Below are 27,977 nucleotides of genomic sequence, written 5' to 3'. Positions count from 1 at the left end.
TTAATTTTCAAAACCCCGTGGCCATCTTGTGGTTACCGACTGTTTTCTAATCCCCTCACCTTCCCCCTTATCCCCACCCCCCTCCCATCTAGCAACCCTCAGTTTTTCCTCTATGTCTCCAAAACTGTTTCTGATGAGTTCATTCACTTATTTTTTTCTTTAGATTCCACATATAAGTGAGATCATTTATTTTTTTAAATATGGAACGCTTTATGAATTTGCGTGTCATCCTTGCACAGAGGCCACACTCATCTTCTCTGTATCGTTCCAATTTTAGTATACGTGCTGCCTAAGAGAGCATGAGAAGGAAAGTTTTTAAACAAATGGTGCCAAACTGTATATTCCTCAAAACCTACTTACCTCTATATGTGAATATTGATTTCAGATAAATCATAGACTTAAATGTAAACAGCTAGAACCATAAAGTTTCTATAAGAAATTGTAGGAAGAATCTTCATAACCTTAGGGTAGATAAAGATTTATTAGAGAGGACATACAAAATATTAGCCATAAAAATGATATAAATTAGGCTTTATGAAAATTAAAGCATTCAGTATGAACATGAGTAGGTAAGCCACAGACAGAAAAATATTCTCAATACATATATCTGACAAAGGACTTATACCCTGAATACGTAAAGAACTCTTGTGAATCAACAATAAAAACCCCAGTTGACCTAGTAATTTTAAAAATGAGCAAAAAACTTGAAAAGACACTTTATAAATGGTGAGTAACATTATTAGTCATCAGAAAAATGAAAATTAAAACCACAATGAGACGCCATTTCACATCCACCAGAATGGTTAAAATCAAAAGGACTGACAATAAATAGCAAATGTTGGTGAGGGAATGGAGAACTAAAACTTTCATATGTTGCTGGTGGGAATATAAAATGGTACAATCACTTTGAAAAATTGTTTGGCAACTGACATGCATTTATTCAATGACCCAGCAATTCTACTACTAGGTATTTATTTATTCAAGAGAAATGAAAACATATATACTCACAAAAACACTTGTACAAGAATATTCATAGGACTTATTCATAATATTCTCAAAGTGAGAACAATCCAAATACCAATAGGAGAATGGATAAACACATTTTGATACATTTATATAATGGAATATTATGTAGGAATAAGAAGAAATGATTGATGCACATAACGACGTGACTATTTCTCAAAAAACACTGTGAAGCAAAAGAAGCCAGACACAAAAGACTACATACTACATTACTTGATTTATTTAAAGGACAAAAAAAGGCAAAACAAATGTAGAGTGATAAAAATCAGAGCGTGGTTGCCTTTGGGATGGGGGATATTGAACTTAAAGGGCCATGAGAGGACTTTCTATGCTAATGGAAATAGTCTACATCTTATTTCTGCTGGTGGTTGCATGGGTGTATACAGTTGTCAAAACTTCTGAAACTGAACACTTAACGTCGTTATTTTATTGTCTGTAAATTATACCTCAATTAAAATAAGAAAGCCTAGGATAAAAGAGCATGGTATGTTTGTAGGTTCAAATGACTAAAATACTCAGGACTGATGATTAATTCTTTTCTCAAATATTATCCCAGAAAACACGAGTTCAGTGCCCCCCCCCCATTCATATATTATTCCTGTATTTTAATCCACAGAGATGAAAGAGTTATTTCTTAAAGTCCTTTCTTCTCATGGTATGTGTCATGCTGGGTTGGAAACATCAAAATTGATGAAATAAATCTTATCTCAAATGGAATAACCTAGGACATGCAAAAATTAAATAATTAGCAGCCTGTGAGAAAGGACATACCATCTGTCTTTAAAAACTTTGGCTGGTGAAATAAGAATTTGGGTAGCGATAGCTATTCAAATACGCTTCTATACTCTGTGCTCCTCCCACCTCCAATTTATAATTTATACTCAATATGTTTTACCAACAAATAAAAAAATATATATGATTAATATCTGAAAAAACAAATCCTGTGACCACATATATATAAAGAAGTTAACGAATTCATTAATCTTTCTCTTCTAGCTCATTTACTTTCATAGGCAAAATGTTGTATCTCTTGCAACTTATCTTTGTATCCTTAGAAGAATCTAGGCCAGAGTCTTAAAAAGAATGGATCCCCAATAATTATTTTTATTTATAGACTTGAATTAATTTATCAGTGCATTTACTGATGAGTTAGAATTTATGTCCACGTTATGGGTTCTCATAAAGGGAAATTCATTGCAATTATTTCATAGTGTCTTCATATAAAATGTTTGAACCAGCAATAATCTCATTGGGTAATTTATAAGAATATATTTAAATTAAGTATATGTAATGATATGCAAGTCCAACTCACCCCAGCTTTAAAGTATAACCACACTGTAATTACCTAGATTTTAAAAAAAATGTAGAAAAAGTACAATTGTTAGAAATATAAAAAACAAACAAACAAATCCCACTGAATCTACCTTGGTATCTCTTCTTTAATATCCAACATGGTTATAAAGGCTGCAAGTACATTGTTTTGAATTGAACACCACATTGGCCACATCAGAAAAGCTGTGAACTGAGAAGGAAATTGTAATTGCAGTGATGGAACCTCCATTAGTGACCATTATTCTGCTGGCAACCGAGACTTCAGGCGATCCTCACTATGAAAACCAGTGGTCTTTTAATCACACATTATAAGAGCATTTGTGACGCTTTGCAGGCAGTCTTTCTTCAAAGATTTTCCTGCTGCTTTCCTTCCTGAGCACAATAGGTTCAAGATGGCTAATGCTGCTTACGAGTTATGCCAAGAACCTCCTGAATGCCACTGGGCTTTCATCGGGAAGACGGATGGCAAAACATCAAACGTGAATATCTTGTTCTAAGTGGGGACTCCCACGATCATGTTATTTTTGGGAGAGCAGCTCTCTGGCTCCATGGATATCACTTGAGCGAAGTAGCCACGTTCTCCTGCAGCTCTGGCTCGGTCCAGGTCCACCAGGCACATGCACTGTTTTCCTGAAATACAGTGAATGGTATCATGAGACACTCTCCAGCTGAGAGCGCCATTTCAGTTTGTTTATGGGACTCCATACAGTGACAAAATCTGTAAGTCTATGGAGAATGCTGTTTGCCCCCAAGTCCTGTTTAGTCTCTTTCCATGTAATTCTTGATCAGTATGCAGAGAAGACAATGACAAATATACATTATTGCACAGATCTATTTCTGCTAATAATTTAAAAAATGTTAACCTTCTAAAATGTATTTTATAAACAAATCTCAAATAAAAACTAGCGATTCTGTTTTCCACTTTGGTTAAAAATCCATGTAAAGATTATTTCTCCCTATGAAAACAAATAATATCTGTCTTTAAGAATATCTAAAGTGACATGCAAGCAAAAGGACATCGGAAAGAATGTTATATTTTGCACTTGGGGTTTTTAGGACAATGAATAAATGGGAAATAGAAACTATTTAAGAAAACTCTCAGTTGGTGTACTGATTATTTCTGGTGGATGTATAATGTTGAGTGTAATATAATCTTAATTATCTGAGCTTCTGTACCCAGACGAAATAGTGGTATTCAATTTTCTTTGTAATCTTTGAAAACAAAAGAGGAAAACTTCCTGGCAGTTTGTGATCCTTTGGCAAATGCAAACTTCTTTCCAACAGCAGTTCAGGAAAGAGGTGATTTGGGGTTGAATATATTCAAAGTGTGGCTTTTACACTTTCAAGTTATTTAATTCAATATATAAATATCTTCATCCTCCTGGAAAGGTTACTGACTCTACAGAACTTCATTCATTCCATGTTTTCCTCAATAATTGTAATAATGCTGAAATGCTATTTCTAAATGATTTATTTAAATGACAGCAGAAACTGTTAAACTAAAACAGCTTCAGAAGTGAAGATAGAAAACTGAAAATAGAAAAGCTCTTCTGTAGAAGACAGAAGAACCCTCACAGAAAAAAACAGTGGAAGATGAAATCTGTAGGTAAGAATTGGCAAAGAGAGATTCAGATTTAAAACATTTCATCTATTTTCCTTAAAAGGCTCATGCCCAAAAGTATGAACTGTGGTAGAAATGATATAAAAAGAGATGTCTAGAATTCCATTTAGGCTAACTCACTCCCTATTCATCAAGAGCCGTATGGCTAACATTCTTTTTTCCCTTAAAATATCGTTCCTCCTTTAAGACATCTGTAAATGTCTCTCCTACCCCATCTACTTCTCAATGTAAAATGAAACACTCTCTGTCAGATGAGATGTTCTACATTCCTTTAGTACCCACCCTGGGCTTACAGTGCAGCTCATTTACCCTTGGCTTTGATCCCAGTCCAGTTAAATTTTCCTTTTCCATCACGTAGAAGAATCACATGTTTTCACATGTTGAAGAAATGTCTTTACAATTGAAATCCAGTTGTTGGCAGTCTACATTTTGGGACCTGGGAAGCTTCCTAAAATGTTCACAAAAGTATGACCTATGCAAAGTATAGATGTAGACATTTGATGGAGTCTATGAAATTGAACCTGGCTTTCCCTCTCTTCACACCAGTGATCATGCCAAATGCTCCTCCTTCTCAACTAGCAACTTCCGTTCCAGTTACTCCCTTCTGGTTTTAATACCTAAAACATCAACCAGGTACAGCCCAATCCACCACACCAATTATGTCTTCACTGAGTCTAGTGGAGTCATATCAAATGTAATTTGATGTATATATGTAAATTATACCTCTCTCTCTCTCTCTCTCTCTCTCTCTCTCTCTCTCTCTCTATATATATATATATATATATATATATATATATATATATACTGAACTGTACATTCTACATTCAACTAACTCAAAGTGTTGGGAATGGAAAAGGAGGAGGAAGAGGGAAAGAGACTGAAAGAGAGGATACAGGCAGGAAAGGGCAAGCATTTTCCATGTTTATGCCCCAGAGTGTGAGAAAGAGAAGGAAATCACTTGTTTCTTCAGCCTCGGATCTCAAATGCCTCTCCAACTGTGAGTATCTTGCTATGCTGAGTTTGATTTTAGAGTTTAGAGATAACTATTTCTCATATAACATGATCCTTGAATGCAAGCTAATGACTACATCTGGTGCTCAGCCAAAGATACAGCAATCTGTTTTCCAGCCCATGATGGTCTCCAATGTGGGGGTTTTCTAAATGATTTTTAAGACTAGCTTTGACTCCACTCAATCATTTTAAGCACTAATTTTGGAACCTAGTTTTCCAGTGACGTGACACCATCACTGGGGGGGCATTGCAAACGTGGACAAGTGCTTGATATCTACAATCAAATAATTTGGGTTCATAGTGTAGCTCCATCATCTATCAGCTAAAGGACTCTGGGCAAGCTTTGTCCCTGTTCTCTCACCTATAAAGTTTAAATAATAGTATGTACATACTCCATAAGTATTTTCAGAAGAATTTACTGAGATAATGGGGTGGAGGGCACTTAGCTCAGTGCTTAAATGTGCAATCACTGTTAGCTGCTATTATGCTTCTAAATGTGATTTCTTTTTCTAAAGCAAAGTCTTGGATAAATTCATTGTTTAAACTTGAAATGTTATTGTAGGTCTTCCACTTCAGGTAATGTTTAATATTATACATGTCGAATATATTGGTCTATGATTAATAATATACAAGTATAATCTTTTTTCCAAGAAAGAAAACATTATCATCCTTGTTTATACATTTTTAATGCATCACTTTTGGCACGCATAGTTGATTTTTCCATCTTTGTTATTTTGTTATGTGGCTTCTGATAGATCCTTCAGTTTCTTCATAACAGTAAGCAAGGGATCTAACAATAACTCTACTTAGTGCACAAACACTGCAAATGTATTTAAAAGTATTAATGTTACCAAACATGGGATAAAATGTTGTTATCCCTTTTCAATATGGATTAAGTTTTCTAGGAAAAATAAACTTGAGTTTCTTGTTGCTAAATGAACCAGTTGTCCCCACACAGAGTTGGTCCATTCACTCCTAGGCATCTTGTACATAATCTACTCAACAGCTGCTGTGAAAACACATACCTATGAGCCTTCGTTCGGGTGGAAGCTGGACAGCTGTCTGATCTGCAAATCTGCACAGAATCATGTGTTCCTAAAAGAATAAGCAATAGAATGTGGGTTTATTTTAATCTTCTGCTTCAAAATTGAAAAAAAAAAACTACCTCATTTTTCTGGAGTTCTGCATTGTTTAATTGAATAAAGTGATGCACACGTCGTACTTTTGAAAGAAGCAAATTTTCAGAAAATGGTGCTCAGTGATTTCTTTCCCTTCAAGCAGACTGCCGATCTAGTTCTTAAGAACAGATACACTGAAGAGTCTCAGGGCAATTTAACAGTTACTTTTAGCCAAAATATGGTTACAATTTGTCATCATAATATGTTAAGACTAAAAGACCTAAAATTCATTTATATTTATCCTTTAATAAAATTTGAATCTCAGGGAACGTAGCCTAAGAAAGCATTCTAAGTGGCTTCTCTTTTTATTACCAGAGGAAAAGTGATACTGTGGAGGATCACTATTTGTGGCTCCTGTAGTTCTCCAGAACCCAGTGCGGTGCTGGCTTCTCCTTTGCTTTTCCTGACTCTTCCCTTCATGCAGTCCTTTTAAAGAGGAGGCTGGCATGCTCACTCACTCACCTCTCCCTCCAAAAGGCTGCAGAAGGTGTCATTTCTGCTTTAAGAGGACCTGAAGGAATGGGAGGGAGAGTATTGCTTCTGCTTAACTTAACAATTTTAGAAAAGATTGCATTAACAAAAAAAGAACACGGCTTTAAAGGGATGAGAGCTGATGAGTCTGCACAGAACTCTCAAATCTGCAAGTAGCCAAAGGTGAGTGATTAGTTGCAGTCGAGATGACAGCAGTGCTCCCATGACAACTGTTCATTCAGGACAGCTGCACTTTCCAAGTGTGTAAATGATCTCACCTGTCAGCTTAGCCAACGGGTTGAACTCAGATTCATCATTTGTCTCCTTGGTCTTTTGTGCATTCTACTTGTGGCCTCCATTTTTTTATTAAGGTAATTGAAATGATTGTGCGATGTTAGTTCTTTTTGAAGGGTTACCATGTCTCAACTTTTATGCATTAAAGGAAAAAAACACTGTACTGCTTCACTATAAAATTTAGTGGCAATGTGCAGGGTACTAATAAAATGGTTCGCATGAGTAACTTTTATTATGCTCCCATAAATTGGTATCAACAAAGGGACAGAAGAATTTAGAAGTATATAATATGAAGAAAAGGCAAGAAAAAGCATGCCCTTTGTCCTCAGGGTATTTGCAAATTAAGATTTACTTTAAACATAGGTAATGCTGAGATAATTGCAACCTCACATGAGGTTCATTTCTCTTGTCCTGGTATGTCCCATCACATTTTATTGGAATTATTTGTGTATGTGTTCTCCCCAGCAGAAGTTACATTCTGAAAGGAGAAGGCACACAGTAGGTCCTCAGTAAAGGTTTGCCAGCTAAATTGAACTGTGGAGAAAAACACTTCCAAAGTGACTCTCAAGATATTTGGGCACTAAATCCATGTATTCTGCCTGCCAGCCCACCCACCAGGGTTAAGTTAGGAAATACTTGCCACAGTATCCAAGAAGACTTCTCTGTAGAGCATTTACACCTGAGACCCTCAGAAAGGCTGGTGGCCAAGCAGCTTTTGGGGTGTGGGAGAAAGAGGAGATAAAGAGGAACTGGGAGTTTTCTGCTCTCTGGCAGAGATTGGGTACCACATCTCTTTCCACTCTAGAGATACTTCATTCTCTTCTAGGCCATGAGACTGTGGCCCTCGATCTCTTCACCACTGTACCTGCTCTCAGGATTTTTCTATACCTGCTCTCAGAGTTTGCTTTACCTTGCATCACTCAAGGAGAGATTAAACAAGGGTCTAGTTTTTTATTTTGATTTTTCCATTCATTTTCTACTTTACTGGCAGGACCTGGCAAGAGAAAGGTGAGCTGTCTTGAATCTTATGAAAATGAAGTTCCTGACAACCTAATGTTTTCCCCAAAACCTTGTAGTTCCCTAGGATATGAAAACTTTACATCCAGTAGGCAAAGATGAGAAAAGTTCTGGTTCTACATGAAAGCATGAACTCTGCACTCTCTTCTCCATAGGTGTGTCTGTCTGTACAGTAGGCGGATGGGTAGAGGTGGGGGTGGGGAGGGCGGAGAGGTGGGCTGGGAGATAGAGTTGAAGGTGGGCATTTATTTCAAGACATAGAGGTGAAGGAAACATAGGTGCCAAAGTGGTAGAAATGAACATTTTTAGGTCACTGTAACTCACTATTTCACTGTTGAAAGAAAAAGAAGAAGGTAAAATTCCTAGAAGACAGGGGCTGGCATATAACATGAGACTGTATATTTTTAGTGAGTCTGTACAAGAAGTGGAATTAACTGAACTAAAAATCCAAACTAATTTATCTACTTTTAACACGATTATTTATGCATTTCCCTCAAATATTATCATTTCTTAGATTGCATTATGTCACGTTCTTGCTCAATTGTTAACAGTGATGGTCAGAAAGCTGGAAACTGTTTTGCTCAAGTTAGTTAGTGACCCAAACAATGCAATGTTCTGACGACTGGGAAGAGACAATTCTCTGTGAGCCTCTTGTATTTCTTCATGTCGATGGGCAGAAGCACTGCCTTTGTTTCAGAGCAGGGGGTTGGCAAACTATGGCCCAGAGGCCAAATCCAGCCTATATCCTATTTTTGTATGGCTCAAAAGTTAAAAATACTTTTTTTTTTTTTTTACATGTTTAAATGGTTGTAAACCAACAACAATGACACGGACAATGCAGAATATGTGGGAGAATCGGAAGTGGCTGGAGAAGCCTAAAATATTTCCTATCTTTCCTTTAACAGAAAAATTTGCCTCTGTTCCAGTTTATCTTTTCCAAGACATTTGTATAGTGAACAATCTTGGAAACTACATAGTGTCTCTCCTCTGGAGCAAAAGAAAGGCATGCTTACTTAAAGATTAAATCTTAAAGCATTTGGGTTTCCTAAGCTCAGGTTTCCTCTCCTGTCATGAAACTCACTATGTATGTAGATGTCACCAGGCTCTTTCTGCACTGTCCTTTAGGAATTGGACTCAAATTGGGCAAAAATGATTGTTTACTTCTATTGCTGTCAGCGATAGCTGTGTTTGTCTCTGACTCACGAGTCTCCTGTCTTCTATCAGCATCCAGGAAACTGTGGTAGGCCAATTAGTTAGTTTTCCAGTAGGGTAAACTCTCAGACTCGCCTCAAAATCTTGTCAACTACTTAAAGATTAATCTTGATTTCCAAAAAAGAAAAATCCACATTAGATGTTCATAAGTAATTCAAATATAACTATGGATTATATACTCCTTTAGAAATTTAGGAGGAAAAAATATAAAGAAGAGATAAGATGTATATTAGGAAAATATACAGAACTTTTTAAGGTTACCTTGTATGATAAAGTTTTCTTAAATTGTTCACTGAAATAAAAAAGAAAAAGGAATTAGTCATCATTTTAAACACCAAAGATTAAGAGTAGAAATAGTCTTAAAGAAACTCAATTATACATGAAAATACGTATTTTATCTGCAGAGTATGAACTAAAAACTATACCAGTTTGAAATGTGTTTATAAAAAGACAAAAGCATACCATCAGTATGTTATTCATTTTAAAGAATTTCTTTCAAAGATTGTTTACACTATCAGAAGAAGCACAACCATTTTTTCTTTCTCTTCCCCACATCGGTGCACACAGATTCAGTCTATTTTAAAATGTAGGTTTTATTGTTATTCAGGTGTGGTGAGGCCAACGGATTAGGAGACAGTTAAAAAGATAGTTTGACTCACAGTTCCCCAGAGGCGGCGGAATGCCATGCCATGCAGTGCCACATGGGGAAGCACCAGGCTTGGTCAGGCGGCAGAGGGAGTGAGGTACAACAGTCAAGACCTTTACTACACATTCCCTGGGAAGGAATGGCAAGGCAGTTGCACAAGCCTCGGACCGGCTACTTTGCATAATGGGAGCGGGCTCTGGAGGCAGAGAGGCTGTCCCTAGTTGTCTGACACATGGCACTGAGGTGATTAGGGCAGGGAAATAATGACCCTGGAGTGGTCCTCCAATGACAAAGAGGGCAAATATCAGTACATATACAGAGATGTGAAAAAGTCGACAGACACTAAATTGAGACTTTAAGATCAGCCAAGTGAGACTGAAGGCTGAACAACTCAAATTAGCATTCTGTAAATGCTAGACTTACAAATTACTTGGTGGGTTATAAAATATACATTTTACCTAAATAGATTAAGAATAAAATAGAATTTCAACTATTGAATAAACCTCAGATTACATTTTATTTTTTTTGCTTCTCCATAATTCCTTTGGTTCTCTCTCACCTAGTTGCAAATTATAATAAAGAACAAAACAATGAAAGAAAAAGAATAGGAAGGCTATTACTTGTACTTTTAACTTCAAATTACTTAGATAGAAACTATAAATTCTAATGGAAACTTTCTAAGTTTTCTTAAAAGTAATGATGCAAATGATTAAGAAGTGTTTTTTTTTTGACACATTATAGGATAGACTTTCCAAAACTAACATATTTAATCTATTCTATAATTAAAATGATCAGCATGGTTCTCAGTAACTATGACTGAGAATGAAATATCATAAACACCAAGAGACTGGCCCTCCAGTAGGCTAAGTTGAAGTGATGAGAATTAAAATGTCTCCCTCTTCTATGTGAGATAAGAAGGACTGTAGAAATGGCTGCGAGCTTGCAGATTCATCATCACCACCCATGGGCAGTATTTAAAAATAGTACAGCTACTACTGTAACTGGCAACAGATCACACTTATTGAGTGCTTAACTCTATGTTGCTCCTAAGTGCTTTACATATGTATCCTTCAATTCTCACAAAAACTTTGAGGTAATTTACTATTATAAGCTCCATTTTGTAGATGAGAAAACGTAGGCAAAAAGAGTTCAAGTGAATTGCTCGAGGTGAAACAACTTATAAAAGCACGAGGAGCCAATATTTGTACCCAGGAGAAATACTTCCAGGTCCTTAAGCACTTCACCACTACACTCTGCAGTCCCTATTAGATGATGACGTCCATTTAGAAGTGCTGAAGCTGTCAGACTTTTAGTCGGCTGACTCTTAGACAGACTTGCTTCTAAGTTTCAGCACGAGCTGGATCCAAGAGAAAAATCAAAGGGCAGACATAGAGGAGATCCTCTCTTCCTTAAGTAACTTATAAACAATACTGGCCATTATAGAAAAAGGGAATGAACTCAAAACTGAAATCTCATTGCAACTGTATATTAAACAAGTTTTGTGCATTGGTCTAATTCCCACACTGGTGCCTTAGGCAGAGCACTAAATTTCACCTTTTTGGAAAATTAAACTTTGAGGTGTTCTGAATGAAACCATAACAGCAAGGGCATGTGACAAAGGACGCCCGTGTTTTGATGCAGTACTCAATCACCATGTCTGTTGCCACTCCACAAGCATGCAACGCCACCTGGAAAACAAAACCAGACCTTAGCACTCAGTTCTTTCCTAACAGTGCTACTTTTGTGCCTTTTTTCTTTTTTTTTTTTAAATACTTTTTGTGAGGACTGATCCTCAAGAGGTATCAAGTTACCAGAATATTATTACATAACAGTTCTCATTTGGACATACCAAAGGACTAGTTAACTATTCACATTAAGAGAATTAAGCAAGGTTGAAAGATTACAAATAGAACACTGCAAATGAAGCATAAGATTCATTCAACAAAAAATTTGATGTGATGTGAGATATGGAAAATTTAATATGCATGCATGTCTAAACTATTGCTCTTGCTGATAATGCATTTAGTTCAGTTGTAGCATTGTGGCAAGAACACTAGATTAAAATCAGAATTTCTGGTCTAGAACTCCAGTTGGCTGTGTGATCCTGGGTCACTTAAAATTTAATTTCTTTGGGCCTTACTCTCCTAAACTATATACTGTGGTTAAGATGACATATCACAATGCTGATGCAAAGATTAAATGAAAATGTACTTAAAAACACTGGTTCAAATGTGGTATGAACATAATCTAATCAAGGTTGTATAAAAACTGTCAAATCATTTTTATGTAGCAAATTTTCATATTCATACACCAATTCCTAACATTGAATGATGAATTGCATGAACTACTTTCAATGGGTTTATTTAAAAATGAAAAAGAAATTAGAAACTAGAGTCATGATTAGGGCTTCAGTAATTCATGAAAAGAAAAATAACTAAAGTGATTTTAAAATGTTTTCAAAACAAATTCCTTAAATGCATCTATATTGTATTACAATATAAAGTAGGCAATTGTGCAAATTATTAGGCTAATAAAGTGAAATTGGAGTCTATGAAAGAAAATCAGATGTGGGGATCTTGAAAGACGAAACATTTTGTCAGAAAAATGCTCAGATCTCCATTTCATTCTAGACAGAGGCAAATTGTATTGGATTATAATTGTCCTTTCTAGGGACAGATTTCTCAACTTCAGGGTAGCAAGGGACTTTCAGAATGAGAGACGATTTTTCTGGAAACTACTGGATGTGGAATACTATAAGCCAGATTCCCTTTTTGAACTGGAAAACTCAAAACAATGCTGTATTGGAAAGAGAAAAGCAAGATCTCCGTTCTCAACCTTTCTCCTGAATTCGCCTCTCCTTCCAGGCTTATGTCAGCTACAATAAGTCCTTGTTTAATGTTGTTGTTAGATTCTTGGAGACTGTGGCTTGAAGCGAAATGGCGTATAACAAAACCAATGTTACCGTAGGCTAATTTATATAAACAAGAATTAAGTTCCTATGGTATATTTCTGGTCAGAAAAACATCACCAAACTTCTAAAAAAAAGACCCAAAGCACTTTTAATATTAAACATTGAAATACATGTGAGCTATACATACAAGAAAGATGAATAACAACAAGTAAGATCATTCTTTTCCAATCTGCTTATTCCAGTTCCGGGTCACGGGTATCCGAAGTCTGTCCAGCGGCTCAGGGCACAAGGCAGGACCCTGGAGAAGCTGCCCTTCCATCAGAGGGCCACTCACACCCACACCCACGCTCACTACACGGGGACAATGCAGACACACCAGTTCACCTCACGTGCACATTTGGGGGATGTGGAAGGAAACTGGAGGACCCAGAGAAAAACCTATGCAGACATGGGGAGAACATGCAAACTCCACACAGACAGTGGTCCCAGACGGGAATCTATCTTTTTCTCATTAACATTATAACAAAACGACATTGAACAAAATGAGTTATTTGAGGACCTGCTATACATATATGTCAACAATCCCTATGGTTCCTGCCAACACACCTTTCCTGTTTCACTTGGAAAATAGAGCCTAGGAAGGTTGCCATCCGGTGAAGGCAGCCACAACTACCGGGTAATCAGGAGAGTAAGAAACCTTGATTTCTTACCTGCCCCTGATATTTAATCAGCTTTGCAGAGTGAAAATCAGGCTAGTTCTTATTTTCATGAGTAGCTAGAGGAAACCTCATAGTAAAAATAACGGATGCATTTTCCACTGGGGGTAGAGAGAAGAGAACCAAGCGTCACTGAGGGCCCTTTACGTGCTGACACTGCGCTGGGTGATTGCACGCGAACCTTCCTATGCTCACAAGAGCTCTGACAATTTTTATTATCTCCACTTCAGAAGTAAGGAAACCAAGGCTCCGGGAAATTAAGAAAGTGCCCACATCAAAGCAGCTCTTGAGGGGCAGGATCCTGACCCCTGGCATTAATTACATCAGGCTGCTTCCCCACAAAACCCTCTTAAGGCTCTTAAAGAAAGGTTCAGACAATTTACTTCTATAAATCTCTCTTTACTCAGGTTCACATTCCCTTTGATACACGCAATAGAGTGAGTTTATTTCCATCATTTAAACAAAACAACCAAACCTAAGACCTATTTACATGATGGATTTTAGGTCTAAAAGGTTTTGCATCACATGCTCTTAATTAACATTGTCATCAGATGCAGGTCAGAAATAACAGGCAAATAACGAAGAGAGATATAGATCAAGGGAAGCATGTGATTATGGGAATTCAGCATACAACAAAGGTGGTATTCCCAACCATGGGAAAAGGTGGACTTTTGAAGAAGTGAGGTTGGGTTAACCTGATAGCCATATGAACAATAAAATGAGATCCTTTCCCCTCACCACACATATTAAATTTCAAATGGATTAAAGATTTAAAATTTTAAAAAAAAGAGTGAATTCCTCCATAACCTAGGGGAATGGGAAATATTTTCTTAACTATGTTTGAAAATCCACATGCAATAAGAGGTAAGGTTAATAAATTTGACAAAGTAAAATGAAAGAAAAACTTTTAAATGGCAAAAAAAACCCACCCCAAAACCATGTGTGAAAAGACAAATGACAAAGTGAGAAAAAGATTTGCAACATATAGCATAAGCAAAGGATTAATATCCCTAACACGTAACAAGCTTCTAAAATATAAAGAAAAAGCCCAATAATCTGATAGTAAAATGGACAAGAGATTTGGACAACACACACAAAAAATATGCAAAAAGGCCTTAAACCACAATCATTTAATATTGTTCAAAATAAGAGAAACACATATTTAAACTACAGTAAGATACTACTTATCACCCATTAGAGTGACAAAAATCCTAAAATTTGATGTCTGTCTATGGGACAGGCTGTGCAGAAACAAACACTGTTGTACATATTGTTGGTGGGAATACAAAAATGTCACAACCCTATAGAGGAGGAATTTAGCAATACCCAGTAAAATTCCATGTGTAATTTGCGATCTCACTTCTAAAAATTTGTTCAGGGGACACAATGGCAAAAACATAAAAATATTTATTCACTGAGGCAGTATTTGAAATAACAACAAAATGGAAACAAGCCAATTTTCCATGGACAGAGGACTGGTAAATAAACACAATGAAGTACTCTGCAGCTCTCAAAAGAATTGAGGAACATCTCTATACATGGCCATGGAAGGGATTATTACATGAACAAGAATGCTAAAAAATGTTCAAACTATTTTCAGTAATCATCATTGGTGCTTGTGTTTTCTTTAGAACTCTAATGTGTATATTGTGAGATAAAACAAATAATATGCTGATGTCATTAGGAAACAACATTTATATTTTAGCATAGGAGAAAGAAGAGATAACATAATAGATAAATGAGTCTAAGTTAAAATCACATAGTCCTGGACTTAAATTGGAAGTATTAGTATGAACCCACGATGATTTTGTTTAAAGGGAAAAAAAAAAAAAAAGTATTGCCTACCTCAGACCGCTGAGAAGCCTAGAAACAAAGAGCAAACCAGTAGCAAGGACCATTCCTAGTACCTAGACTGGGGTAATTTAAATAGCATTTTCCTTTAGAAGAATTTAGAGCTTCATGGAGAAATGCCTCAGGCTAGACTTGAGGCGGGAAATACACAAGAAGAGCTGGAACAGCTTGGTATATTGAAAGCACCGTTGCTACAAAATACTATTGAAGCCTTATCAAAAAGATTCAGGGGCCAACTCTAAGGTGCTCCCACTGAACTAAGATGAGAATATTGGAGCATCCGTTGACAACAATAACTATGATGGATTGAAGTATTTCAAATATTAAATTGATGAGTCAATAATAATACTGAAAAAAAACTAACTGGTCACTTTTGGTAGGTAACCAACTCACTTTGAGAACTGGAAAACATATGAAAAGAAACAAGTTTTTTCCAGCCTTTCCTTTGTGAAGTACACTTCAGTGTGACCAAATAGTTGATAAAGGAAAGTAAATGAAGACAGAATGATACAATTAGAAGAAGATCACCATTTCACAATGCTTATTGAAATAACAGAGCTGGGATAATGATCATATGTGCTGCCAATGTTACACAAGAGACAACCAGATATAAACGCCTGCTGATAAAATATACCAGCGCCTATGTTGTAGTCTTATCCCAAAGTGAACCTGATCTGATTATGCCTCTACCATCGAGATTTAATTCCTAGACAATATAGGGAATAGGGTGATATGTTAAACAACACTGGGGGTGGGGAGGTGTGTGATCAGCAAAATCCACACTGTGGAAAACACTTAAGAAGAAATGGCATAGTTATGTAAACAAATAAACAGCAAGGAAAAAGAAAGAGAGAGCGAGCGAGACAGGGATGGTTCTGTAGGTACACTGATCCCCCAAAGATGTCCAAATCCTAATACCTGGAACCTGTCAACATGGCAAAAAAGGATTTTTTGCAGATGTAACTAAGATTAAAGACCTTAAAACACCAAGATTTTCCTGGATTATGTGGGTGGGCTCAATCTAATCACACGAGACCTTAAAAGTAGAAAACTTTCTCAGGCCGGAAGCAAGAGAAATGAGACAGAAGAAAAAGTCAGAGATTTGAGGCATGAAAAAGACCTGACCCACCACTGCTGGCTTTCATGGTGAGGAAATCATGAGCCAAGGAATGTGGGCAGCTGCAGACGCTGACAACATCCCACTGAGCCTGCAGGGAACAGAATCTCAGTCCTACAACCACCTGGAACTGAATTCTCCCAACAACCTGAATGATCCTCGAAGTGGATTCTCCCTCCAGACAAAAGTCAAACCAAGCCAACACCTGACTTTGACCTAATGACACCTGGAGTAGAGAGACTAGGTGAGCCCACCTGAACTTCTGAACTATCGAACTATAACATGATAAATTTGTGTTATTTTAAGCTCACACTCTTTCCATTATATCACGTATGCCACGCTTTTCGATCAGGATCTTTGGAGCTGGAAGGAACGTTAAGGACCTTTTTTTTCAATGAAGAATTCCCGGATATCACTTTTAGGATCACCACTGAGAAAAAGGAATGCAATATGTGCTGGTCACACATAAAGGAGGTGACAAAGGAGGAAATGAACAAAGATAAATACATCAATTTTTTTCTTAAAACATTCTTATCCACAGTAATTTGTATGAAATCTAATTTCTAATTACATTTCAAGCATCTGATTCAGGGAGTTTATAATATAATACGCATAGGATAGATTTATCAATACAATACACACTAGATAGATTTTGATAATTTGTCGAAACAGCATCAAAACCAACTATGAGCATCTAATGAAGGCGAATGTGCTGGAGGAAAATCCCATTTAACCAATTTTTAGCTGACATCGTAGCAAATAAATGTTTCACTGACTGACCCAAAGAATTCAGAATTGTGGTCTTAAATAATGAGTTTCTTATATCTACTTTTGTATTTTGGTTAATATATTTTTAATTTCCAAGAAATTCTCTCTTGTTCTCTAATGGTTCATTTCTTTTTTTCATTCTATCCTTGTTTCATCAATGCATTATCTTTTTTGATCTCTCCCTGAATCACACCCCTTAGTCATGTTTGTTGCTTTGGTTTCCATCTTCTGTTTTGGAAGTTTTCCATGTTTGATATTCCTTGGCTGTCAGTTCATATTAGAGAGCAAATGACTGAAAGTTGATTGGAAGTTCTGAATAAAAGGCTTGAAGACTGGAGGGCTTCACTAGTGATTGGGTGATCAGGTGACAAGCTGGTTTTTGTCTGTTTGTTTTAATCACAGTTATAGTATCTGTAGTTCTTTCCTCTGAGAACAGTTCTGATTCTGCAGAGAATCTTTTAATCACTTTGATTGAGTCTAGCTTCTGAGATTCTGGAATTAAGGGCAAATGGTGGAGTGGGGTGTGTGTGTGGAGGATATGTCCATTATTCAGTCTGCAGATTCTCACTTGGTTTTTGTTTTCATTATGGCATGTCACACTTGCCCTCCTGTGTGCCTCATATCACTACACTTGGAGCGTCTCTGGTCAGTTTCCTCATAGAATAAATTTCAGGTCTCTCTTGCAGGTGCAGAGAGAAATAGTTACCTGTCTACACATGATGGGAGTGGGGATCTGGTTCTCTAAATAATATTTTTAAATTACACATGATTTCAGCCCCTCTTTATCCCTTTCTCTGAGATTTCTGGTGTCCTGAATCCTAAAATTTTCTGGGATTCTATGAGAGCAAAGTGACTTACTTCCTGATAGCCCTCTTGCCATTCCCTCTCCCCATGTATTTAAGTTTGATCTTCCTTTGCTCTACTCAATAATTTACCATTTTTCTTCAACCTGCTTTCTGCTTTCATATACTGTTGTTCAAGTTGTTGTAGAATGTCGAACATAATTTCATCAATGACGGAGTATGATTTTTCTGGTTCTTGTTCTCATTGTTATTTGGGGGTGTGATCTTTCTTGGGGAGAAGTGAGTTGAAGTACCTCTATCTGCACTCTTCATTTGAGAAGTCCTTCATTTTGCTTTAGTGATTTTTCTAAATTGTGTTTGCAGGAATGTGATTTTTCAAGTTCCTTATATTTTAAAAATGATTATATAAATTACTCACTGAAATTGTTACTAAATTACATTCTATAATTGCATAAGCTTCTTCTAATTGTACACTAACACAAATAACTAGAAATGAGCTTGTAATTAAGCACTCAGCACTGATGAATCATAAACAATCATATTAAAATCACTATGGGTAAAAATAGAAAAAATTAAGTACAGATAACTTGAAAACAAACTGTTCTAAGATTTTGATATATATTGATAAATAGAAAATATACACCATACTGTTAAAAATCAATACCTTATCCCCTGGTTGAGATGACTCTATTTCATTGTTGAACTTATTCAACTAAAACATTTTGATGGGCAGATTGTTTAGCATTGACAGTTTTTGTTTTTTTTTTAATGCAAAGTATATTTTGCCATAGTCATGGCCCTTTTATAATGTTTGACAACAAGCTTTTTGTAATATTATTTGAGGGCATAGGTATCGATACACATTGTAAATTAGATTTTAAAAAGCATAATCCTGTAAAATAAGTTTTCACAATAACAAGGACTATTTATTCCACTAGGTATAAATAGGTAATAATAAATCTCTTTTAAAAAAATAATCTTAGAAAGTCCACTTTTTTTTTTCCCCTCTGCCTCTCTCCCCTCTGGAAACCATCATTTTTGTTCCATGTGTCTGAGTGTCTTTCTGTTTTGTTTGTTCATTTATTTTGTTTTTTAGATTCCACATATAAGCAAAATCATGTGTGCTATTCGTCTTTCTCTGTCTGACTTATTTCATTTAGCATACTTTCTAGTTCCAGCTATGTCACAAATGGCAAGATTTCATTCTTTTTTATGGCTGAGTAGTATTCCATTGCACATATTTGCCAAATCTTCTTTATCTATTCATGGACACTTATGTTGCTTCCATATCTTGGCTATTATAAAAGATGCTGCAATAAACACGGGGTTCATATATCTTTTCAAATTAGTGTTTCCAATTTCTTGAAATAAATACCCAGAAGTGGGATTGCTGGATTGTATGGTAATTCTATTTTTAGTTTTTTTGAGAAACCTGCATACTGTTTTCCATAGTGGCTGTATCAGTTTACATTCCCACCAATAATGTATGAAGGTTCCCTTTTCTTCACATCTTTGCCAACACTGATTATTTGTTTCCTTTTGCATAATCGCCATTCTGACAGAAAGTGTGATAACTCCAGCTTTGTTCTTCTTTCTCAAGATTACTCTGGCTATTCACGATCTTTTGTGGTTCCATATAAATTTTAGGGTTCTTTGTTCTAGTTCTGTAAAAAATGTTATTGGTATTTTGACAGGTATTGCATTGACTATGTAGATTGCTTTGGTAGTATGGACATTTTAATACTGTTAATTCTTCCTATCCATGAACACAGTGTATGTTTCCATTTATTTGTGTTGTCTTCAATTTCTTTCACCAATGTCTTATAGTTTTAAGAGTATGATCTTTCATGTCTTTGTTTAAATTTATTCCTAGGTATTTCATTCTTTTTGATACAATTGTAAACGGGACTGTTTTCTTAATTTATCTTTCTGATAGTTTGTTGTTAGTATATAGAAATACAATAGATTTCTGTTTATTAATTTTGTATCCTTCAACTTTACTGAATTCATTTATTAGATCTAATAGTTTTTTGGTAGAGTTTAGGGTTTTCTCTATATAGTATCATATCATCTCCATATAGTGACAGTTTTATTTCTTCCCTTCCCATTTGGATGCCTTTATTTCTTTTTCTTGTTTGATTGCTATGGCTAGGACTTACAATACTATGTTGAATAAAAACAGCAATAGTGGGCATGTTTGTCTTATTCCTGACTATAGAGGAAAAGCTTTCAGCTTTTCACCACTGAGTATGATGTTTGCTGTGTGCCATATATGGTGTTTATTATGTTTAGGTATGATCCTTCTATATCCATTTTGTTGAGAGTTTCTATCATAAATGGATGTTGAATATTTGTCAAATTCTTTTTTCTGCATCTATTGAGATGATCATATGATTTTTTAATTGTTTGTTTTTTAAAGCAATATTTTATAAGTTGCCCTTTAAGAGTATATTAATCAGTATATACTGTCTTAGTTTGGGCTGTTATTTTTAAAATTAGCATAGACTGAGTGGCTCACACAGCAAACATTTATTTCTCCTAGTTCTGGAGACTGGAAAGTCCAACATCAAGATGCTGGCAGGTCTGATGTCTGGTGAGAACACCCTTTCTGGTTTGCAGATGGCCAGCTGTAGCTTCACATAATGGAGAGCAGAGAAATAAAGCAAAGTCTCTTTTCTCTTCTTATAAGGGCATTCGTTCCATTTTTAAAAGCTCCACTTTCATGGTTTTTTTTCAGTGAGTTTAAATAAATTGTCCAAGACCATGCAGCTATTAAGTGACCAAGCTGAGACTTTAGCACAAGGTTGCCTAATGTTAAAATCCATACACTTAACCAGATGTTTATTCAATTTTCTCTTTTTACTATTATAGCTAATTTTTCATGTTGTTAGCAAATCATTGCAAATATCATGTAAGTGAAAAATTTAAAAGTCCGTATAATTAAGCCCATGTCACTGAAGCCTTGCAATCAATAAGTAATAATATTTCAAAAATCTTTGCAAATTTTAAGAGTAAAAATGGAATATCATTGTTGTTCAAGATGAAATGTATTGGGTTACTAGAGACTTAATATGCTTATTAAGCATTTGTATTTATAAAGAAACATATTTCTCAAATAAGCACGATGTTAATCAGAAACTACAAAGTGACCGTGGAATAAACAGTCATTACCTCATTGATTCTGGTTACGTGGGGGAGATACAGTTGGTGGGGGTGTTAGAAGACCTAGCGAAAAGATCTATTTAGATTTGTTCTCTTGCATTATTTGAAATCAAATTAGTGTAACAAAATTCGTAAATCTATTCATTTTTGCATAATACAGGTTGTGTTAGTGGAGATAAAACTAGTAATTAGTATTTTTATCTCTTATATATAAATTACTTGTTTAAAGTTCCTAAAGATAGTTGGTTCTAATACTTTAAAATTCTCTCCTCAAAATCTTGTTTATATCATTAATTTTTATATGTAAAGAGAAATAGTAAAAGAAAAACGCATTTACTCAACAAATATGTATGCCAATGAAACCATTATTTGAAATGTCGAAAAACCAGAGATTAATGGAGTTTTAATGAATTTCCAATACCTGGTTATTCTGATTTCCTCTCTAGCTATGCTACTTTCATTGGAATCTATTTAATAAAAGAGTTAGAACCACTAATGCATTTAGTTTGATTTATCTGGCGACAATCCCTCAGTTATCCTCCTAGACAAATTATTTTCTTGAGAGTAAATTTAATTTTGGTATAATCCTCCAAGTAATTTTAGTTCATTTTCTATATATCTTGACAAAAGACATTATGGAAGTAAAAAAAAATGGATATATTATTATGAAATGTAGAGAAAATATCACTTCCAAAAGACATACATTTTGAGTTGGTGTTACTAGTGAATTATGACCTCGGAAGTTATAAAAAAAGGCCACAATGATTTAACATCTATAAGCCACAGAAGGGTAAAGAGATGTATGGCTGATAGGCTGGGAATTTTGTGATTTGAGAGGTAAGTAAATGGTCAGCAATATTATGCATGCTACCTTAAACATTCTGCCTGGTGTACTGGTACACAGGCACTGTCTCATTGGCTCATTTCATGGGAGAAGCTTTAACCTTTACTTCAACATTTATGTAAAATTTAACCTGCACACAAATATAAATTTAATTTGAATTTACTGGATCAGATGTCTACAGCTTCCTGAGTTTCCTTATGAACAGTTACCCTATTAACAGTTTTCTTTAAGTTTACTTCTCTTTGTATAGGTTTGGCTTGAGAGAACCAATCTAGATCATGTCTATAAAGGAAAGAAACGGCATACTTTTCAGGCGGTAAGAAATAACCACAAACCCCACAAATTTTCAGTAGTTGATAGTTAAGAGATGAACTTCACTGGAAAAAATCAGACGTACTACTACAAAAGGTCTGAGCTTCTGAAACTGGTCAGAGTTCCACCCAGACAAGCCTTCTGTGCATGTTATGTGAACACACACAGTCAGAAATGCAAATTAGCACAACCTTCCTGGAAAGTGATTTGCCAAATGTATCAAAAGTCTTAAACGTCTTAAGCGATGCAAAAGATCCTCATAGTAATAATTACATTACAACAAGAAAAAGAAACATGATTAATTAGTAGGGAAAAGATTTGTGACAATGTTTAGTTAAAGCAGGGTCTATGTAGTGTAATATCAGTGATGTTAACATATGTGTAAATATGCATTTGTATGTGTGCATGAATATCTAAAGAGCAAAGGTTTTTGACAGTCTTTATCTCAGTATTTTTGACAGTATTAAATAATAGAAGTACTGGTGATTCTTCTTCATATTATTATGTATTCTCTATTGAGCATATAGTCCTATAAAAATCAGAAAAACATTACTTAAAACAAATACAAGGAACACTAACATCTTAATTAAACTCTAATTCTACTCAATTATTTACAATCTTGGGTTTAAATGAGTTGGCAGAATCATGACCAATATACTTTCTGTCTCTTGGAAATTAAAAACACGTGTAGATATAAAATCCTAGCTAAAGTAAATATCTAAAGGCAACTCTAGTATTTACAGGTTACTAGCAAGCTATGTTTTTCACTTATCCTCTTTATTTTTCTTCGCTTTCATTATCTCCTAAAAATGTAGAATAAATCAAGGGATATCATCTTCATTAGAATTCATTCATTCATTCAATTAGTAACTATTTTGTAAGCACTAGCTATGTGTCAAACTCTGTTCTAGGCACTGGTTATTTTGCAGTGAAAAAAATAAAGTTCTCGTCTGGTTGAAGAACAAATGTTATTTCTATCATGTAATGATAAAGTGCTATAAAAAACATTCATTAACATGCTGAACTGTATCAATAATAGAAAATGAAAGTTATAAATTTGTTCAGTGAAGACTATAAAAATATCTCCTTTATTTACTCCCAGGCATAGTTTTTCTTATTTATTTAAATAAGGAAATTGAAATTGCTGGATCACTTACCCCAATATTAAACATCCCCGTAAAATACTCCATATTTGCTTGAATGAACCAAATGTTGCTTAGACCTAGGTCATCACTTCTCTTCTTAGCACGAATTAATGACAATTCCTTGTTTTCTATTAATATAACCTAGATTTCATCCAGGAAACAAAGTATATTCAGTAACATAATTCAGACATTAGGGCAAAGTATTATTATTGTATTACATAGCTTTAATAATAATGTAGAAACATATATTGATGTTCACCCTGTGCCAGGAAGTACGCCAGATACTGTGGTACAAAAATGAACAAGGTCCTCGAACTCTTGAAGCTTGCAGTTGTAGTGATATAGGTGAAGCAGGCAATTACAACACAGTGATACGTGCTTAATGAAAGACAGACATATAATGTGTTATCAGAGCACTCAGGCTTGATGATTAAGGAAAGTTTCATTTAATGTGGAAAAGTAACATATTAACTGAGGCCTGAACATGAATAGAAATTAGCTGGGGGAATGAAGGAGTGTTTCAAGCAGGAATACAGGTGTGAAGGCCCAAGGTGAGAAAGACAGGGTGCGTTTGAAGAATGGAGAAAATTGGTACATCTGGGCTAGAGTGTGTAATGGTGATGGTAGGGTGGGGTGACAGGTTGTGGAGGGTGGAAATAAGGCTCGAGAAGTAATAGGAGCCAGATCATGGGTGATAAAAGTAGTTTCAGTTGCTGCCATGGACAGAATGGATCGGGAGGAGTGAGGCAGAAGGCAGCACAACCAGTTAGGGGTCTCTCACAGTAACCCAGGAGATGGAGAGGACCATTGGTTTGGGTGGAGAAAAGTGGGCAGAATTCAGTTACTTTCATCACTACTATCATTCTCAGTTCTACCCTTCTTTTGTTCTTATGCTTGTCTTTATGGACAAATCCTGGATCTCTCTGTATGAAAAACCTGTCAGAGTACACTTGGTGTCAGAAGCTTTCCCGCTGTTATTCTAGCCAAGACTTCCCTTTTCCAGTTTTAATGTCTCTGTTTCCAGAACAGTTGGGAGTGGGGAAAAAAAAAAAACACTATGTCCCCCTGACTCTGTTTCACCAGGATCTCCTCTGAGTTTTCTTCCTCTTACTCCAACCATGAAATCATTGCTTTCCTTAATAATAATACAGTCACTTGTCTGGTTCTCCCAGGAGTCCCTATTTATTTTGCTCTTCATTTTCTAAGAAAGGAAAAACAATAATACCACCCCCCTAACCATCATCATTCTGTTACATGCCATTCTTGCCAGTCTATGAGTTCTTCCACATTTTTTTTCTTCTGGGATAGGAGTAATCACTGTAATTATTTTGTACCTTCCAGAGAGTTGACAAGCAAAAACTCTGCCTCAGCTCAATTGTATTCTTTCAAAAATGACATCAAATTCTAGACGTTTATGTTAAAAGATAAACTGTGAGGAAATGATTTAATATGGCAGAAGACTAAAAATAGCGCAGACTTCTAATAAATAATGGCAATGATTGCATAAATTACGGTATATTTCCTTGAAAACATATTATGTAGTCACATGTTAGTGATATTTAAATGAAAATATTTAAAACTATTTGCAATATGGAAAATCATTTATGATACCATACTGAGTGAAAACAGGTGACAAAAATTGTATTCACATTTTTAGAATTTGCAACAACAAGCATTGTCATGGACAAAGACTTAATGAGAAAACGGGGAGAAAATCATTTGATGGATCAGTGTGGTAGATTGGGGATTAAATTTTTCTTTACAAATTTTTGTTATTGTTGTTACTGTTTTGGTACAATGGATAAAAGTCAAGATACCAAAAGAATATGCTCAATAAGTTTCAGAAGCTAGTATTTCCAATATAAAATTATGTTGACTATTAAACTAGTTTTATCATTAGTTTATTAAACAAGGGAATAGTTATTTTGAGAATTATTTTAAAATATAACCGTTTTATAAAAGTTGAAAACTCTTGTGATCCTACTACATACTTTGTTTCCTTAAGATTCTGAATCTTAGAAGTTAGGTCAAAGAAAACAGAAAAAGCCTGTGCCAGACATTTGACCTGGGTGAATGACTACAAACTCAAAGAGAAGGAATAAGCCAGACGCAGCTCACTGAATCATGTAGTTTTCCCATGCTTCCTTTTATCTATTATTCAGACTTTACCTGGCATGATGGCAGCGTGTAAGCAAGCACAATCCCAACATGGCCCTGAAAGAGACAGAAGAAGAAACAAGTTAACGTTGGTCCCTAAGGCTTTTTGCTCATTCTGAGACAACAGTCTTGCCAAATAAAAGCACAACCTTGAATGTCATATAGTAAAGTCACATAGTCTTGGAAAGGCTAAAGAGAACACAAAAGGTATAATACCCCACCGCTGCAGAAATCCACAATTCTGTCACCAGGTTTGGCTTGATTTGTCACCACATACACAAGGTTGTTTAACTGTTGCTGCTTCCTCAAAGCTCGATCACAGGACATTTTACCTGGGAAAGGCAAGAGGTGAAGTCAATGAAATGCATATTGTGCAGGACTGAGAAGGCACTCCTAGAATAGACTACCAACATACAGGAAGAGGGGTGAATATGTAAATGAATTATAAATTCCATACAATTCATTATGAGAAGAGAACAGGAACCCAGAGATCAACTCTATTTTTTGCTTATTTTTACTTTAAGTCTTATCCAATAGCTGTTGACAGAAAACTTACGAAAAAAGAAATGTCTCCTAAAGAGGGAAACAGGAAGTGGAACATTAAGTTCAGAGTCATAAACAAAGTAATTGTTCAATAAATGCTTATTAGATGAATAAAAACAGTTAGCAGTCTCTTCCCTCTATCCCCCTCAGAGAGCTACTGTATAAATTACCTAATTTCAGCACATTGCTTAAATCTCTTTGGGAAAAAGAGATCTATAATAAATAAAAACATTTTTTATTATTTAACCGGCACATCCTTGAACTCTTAATTTGTCTGGTTAGGACACTTGGAATATAGGTGTCGCATTGTTTGAAATATATCAATGGTTATTATATTTAGAGAAATTGGATTTTCCTGTTTCTGCTTTGAACTTTTCTTTTCTCATGAGTCAGACACAGAAATTTAATGCAATTAGAGATTAAAGATAGGGCATTTCCAAATACGAAATGCCTTGGGCCTGGCAGCATGAAAACGTCTGCACTTTCCTTTCAAAAGCCACTAGTCAAGTCCATTAATATATCTTCAGAAGAATGAATGAAATTATTTGTTTTAATATATTTCAAATGCACGTTTTATAAGAGCAAGATTAAGAAAATGTAAGAGAGCAGGTTTCAGTGAAATAGATTAAAAAAAACCCCCAGATAATCTTTTTGGCTCCATCCAACATTGTTTAAAGATAACAAGGTTTCCCTGCTCCATTTTCACAGAAAAAGAGCATGCATGGCCTTTTGGCCTTATTTGTCTTTTCTGTTTTCCTTCTTTCTTATGTTAGTAAAATAAAAACATTGGGAAACTTTTATTTTAGGACAGAATAGAAAATATGGATTAAAAAAAAGATCCATGTAAGAGAAAAAGATCCATAATCTCATAATTCAGAGGTAATATTTTTGTATATATATTCTTCTAGGCATATCCCTAAATTCATAATTTTCTAGACAGCATATAAAGTATTATAAATCTTTCTGTGTCAGTACGTTTGTTTTTATACTGTACGTTTTAATAGCTGCATAGTATTCCATTGACTATGTATACCATACTTATGTGACCAATTTCCTATTGCAATGATGTGGTTATTATACAGTTGAATTGCTGTGCACATTCTGAATTATTTAATTTAGCATGGCTTAATGGGCATTTCAAACATGAAGAGCATTTAAATCACTAATCTGGTGACGCCATTTGTGAAGACAATTTCATGTAGCTCTAAAATGAATTATTTTCACTTTTCTCTAATACTTGCAAAAATTTTAAACCCAGAGTAAGTGAACGCCTCTGTCATCCAACGCTTCATGGATAACCATGCATTGGAGATTTTATTATGACCATTTTCAAACACATAACAAATCTGAAAGAATCTTACAGTGAATACCTTTATACATGTCTTCTATATTCTACCATTAACAACTTACTATACTTGGTTTATCACACCTGTATCCCTCTATCAATCCATTCATAAATCAACCTTATTTTTTATGGCAAGAAGGTTTTTATTTGGAGGAGGAAGAATAAGAACAAGGAAGGGGAGGAGGAAGAGGGGATCAGAGGCAAAAAAGGAGAAGTACTTTTGAGGCCCCTGGGAGAGTTGGAGTCACCAATGCTGGTCTTAAATGGAGCCACTGAGCGCCAAGGGCTGAGCACACGCACTTCAGTCTGTGTTCTGTGTGTAGATTGCTTAGCAATTATTAGCCAAAGGATTTTCGCAAAACAAGGTCAAGAGGAATTATCTTTTGTTAAGAGCAAGAAGATAAGAAAAGAAAATTTACTTAATGGAATAGTTCTGTACTATATTTTTATTATACATTTAGAATTACCTAACTTTCTTAGGTCTGTTTCAAGAGCAAA

General features: G+C 35.4%; 1 protein-coding gene and 1 non-coding gene across 2 annotated transcripts in view; both read right to left on the bottom strand.

Annotated features, from left to right (window-relative positions):
* Window positions 1–194: 194 nt before the first annotated feature.
* On the bottom strand, window positions 195–301 carry LOC117022696 (U6 spliceosomal RNA). The gene has a single exon (XR_004423100.1). It is a non-coding gene; the product is annotated as a U6 spliceosomal RNA (small nuclear RNA).
* GSTCD (glutathione S-transferase C-terminal domain containing) overlaps window positions 240–27,977 on the bottom strand; it is a 110,925-nt gene continuing 83,187 nt past the window's right edge. Inside the window, exons 6-12 of the mRNA XM_033105289.1 lie at window positions 25,808–25,923; window positions 25,604–25,648; window positions 23,447–23,575; window positions 11,360–11,493; window positions 9,421–9,451; window positions 6,013–6,082; window positions 240–2,985 (exon numbers count right to left, since the gene is read on the bottom strand). Of these exons, the coding sequence (XP_032961180.1) occupies window positions 2,849–2,985; window positions 6,013–6,082; window positions 9,421–9,451; window positions 11,360–11,493; window positions 23,447–23,575; window positions 25,604–25,648; window positions 25,808–25,923 (662 nt within the window). The 3' untranslated portion in view covers window positions 240–2,848. The remainder of the gene's footprint in view (window positions 2,986–6,012; window positions 6,083–9,420; window positions 9,452–11,359; window positions 11,494–23,446; window positions 23,576–25,603; window positions 25,649–25,807; window positions 25,924–27,977) is intronic.

This window comes from Rhinolophus ferrumequinum, chromosome 5, assembly GCF_004115265.2.
Source record: "Rhinolophus ferrumequinum isolate MPI-CBG mRhiFer1 chromosome 5, mRhiFer1_v1.p, whole genome shotgun sequence".
Taxonomy (NCBI): Eukaryota; Metazoa; Chordata; class Mammalia; order Chiroptera; family Rhinolophidae; genus Rhinolophus; species Rhinolophus ferrumequinum.
The sequence above is the reverse complement of the archived record's forward strand: the minus strand, read 5'-3'. Positions and strand labels throughout refer to the sequence as shown.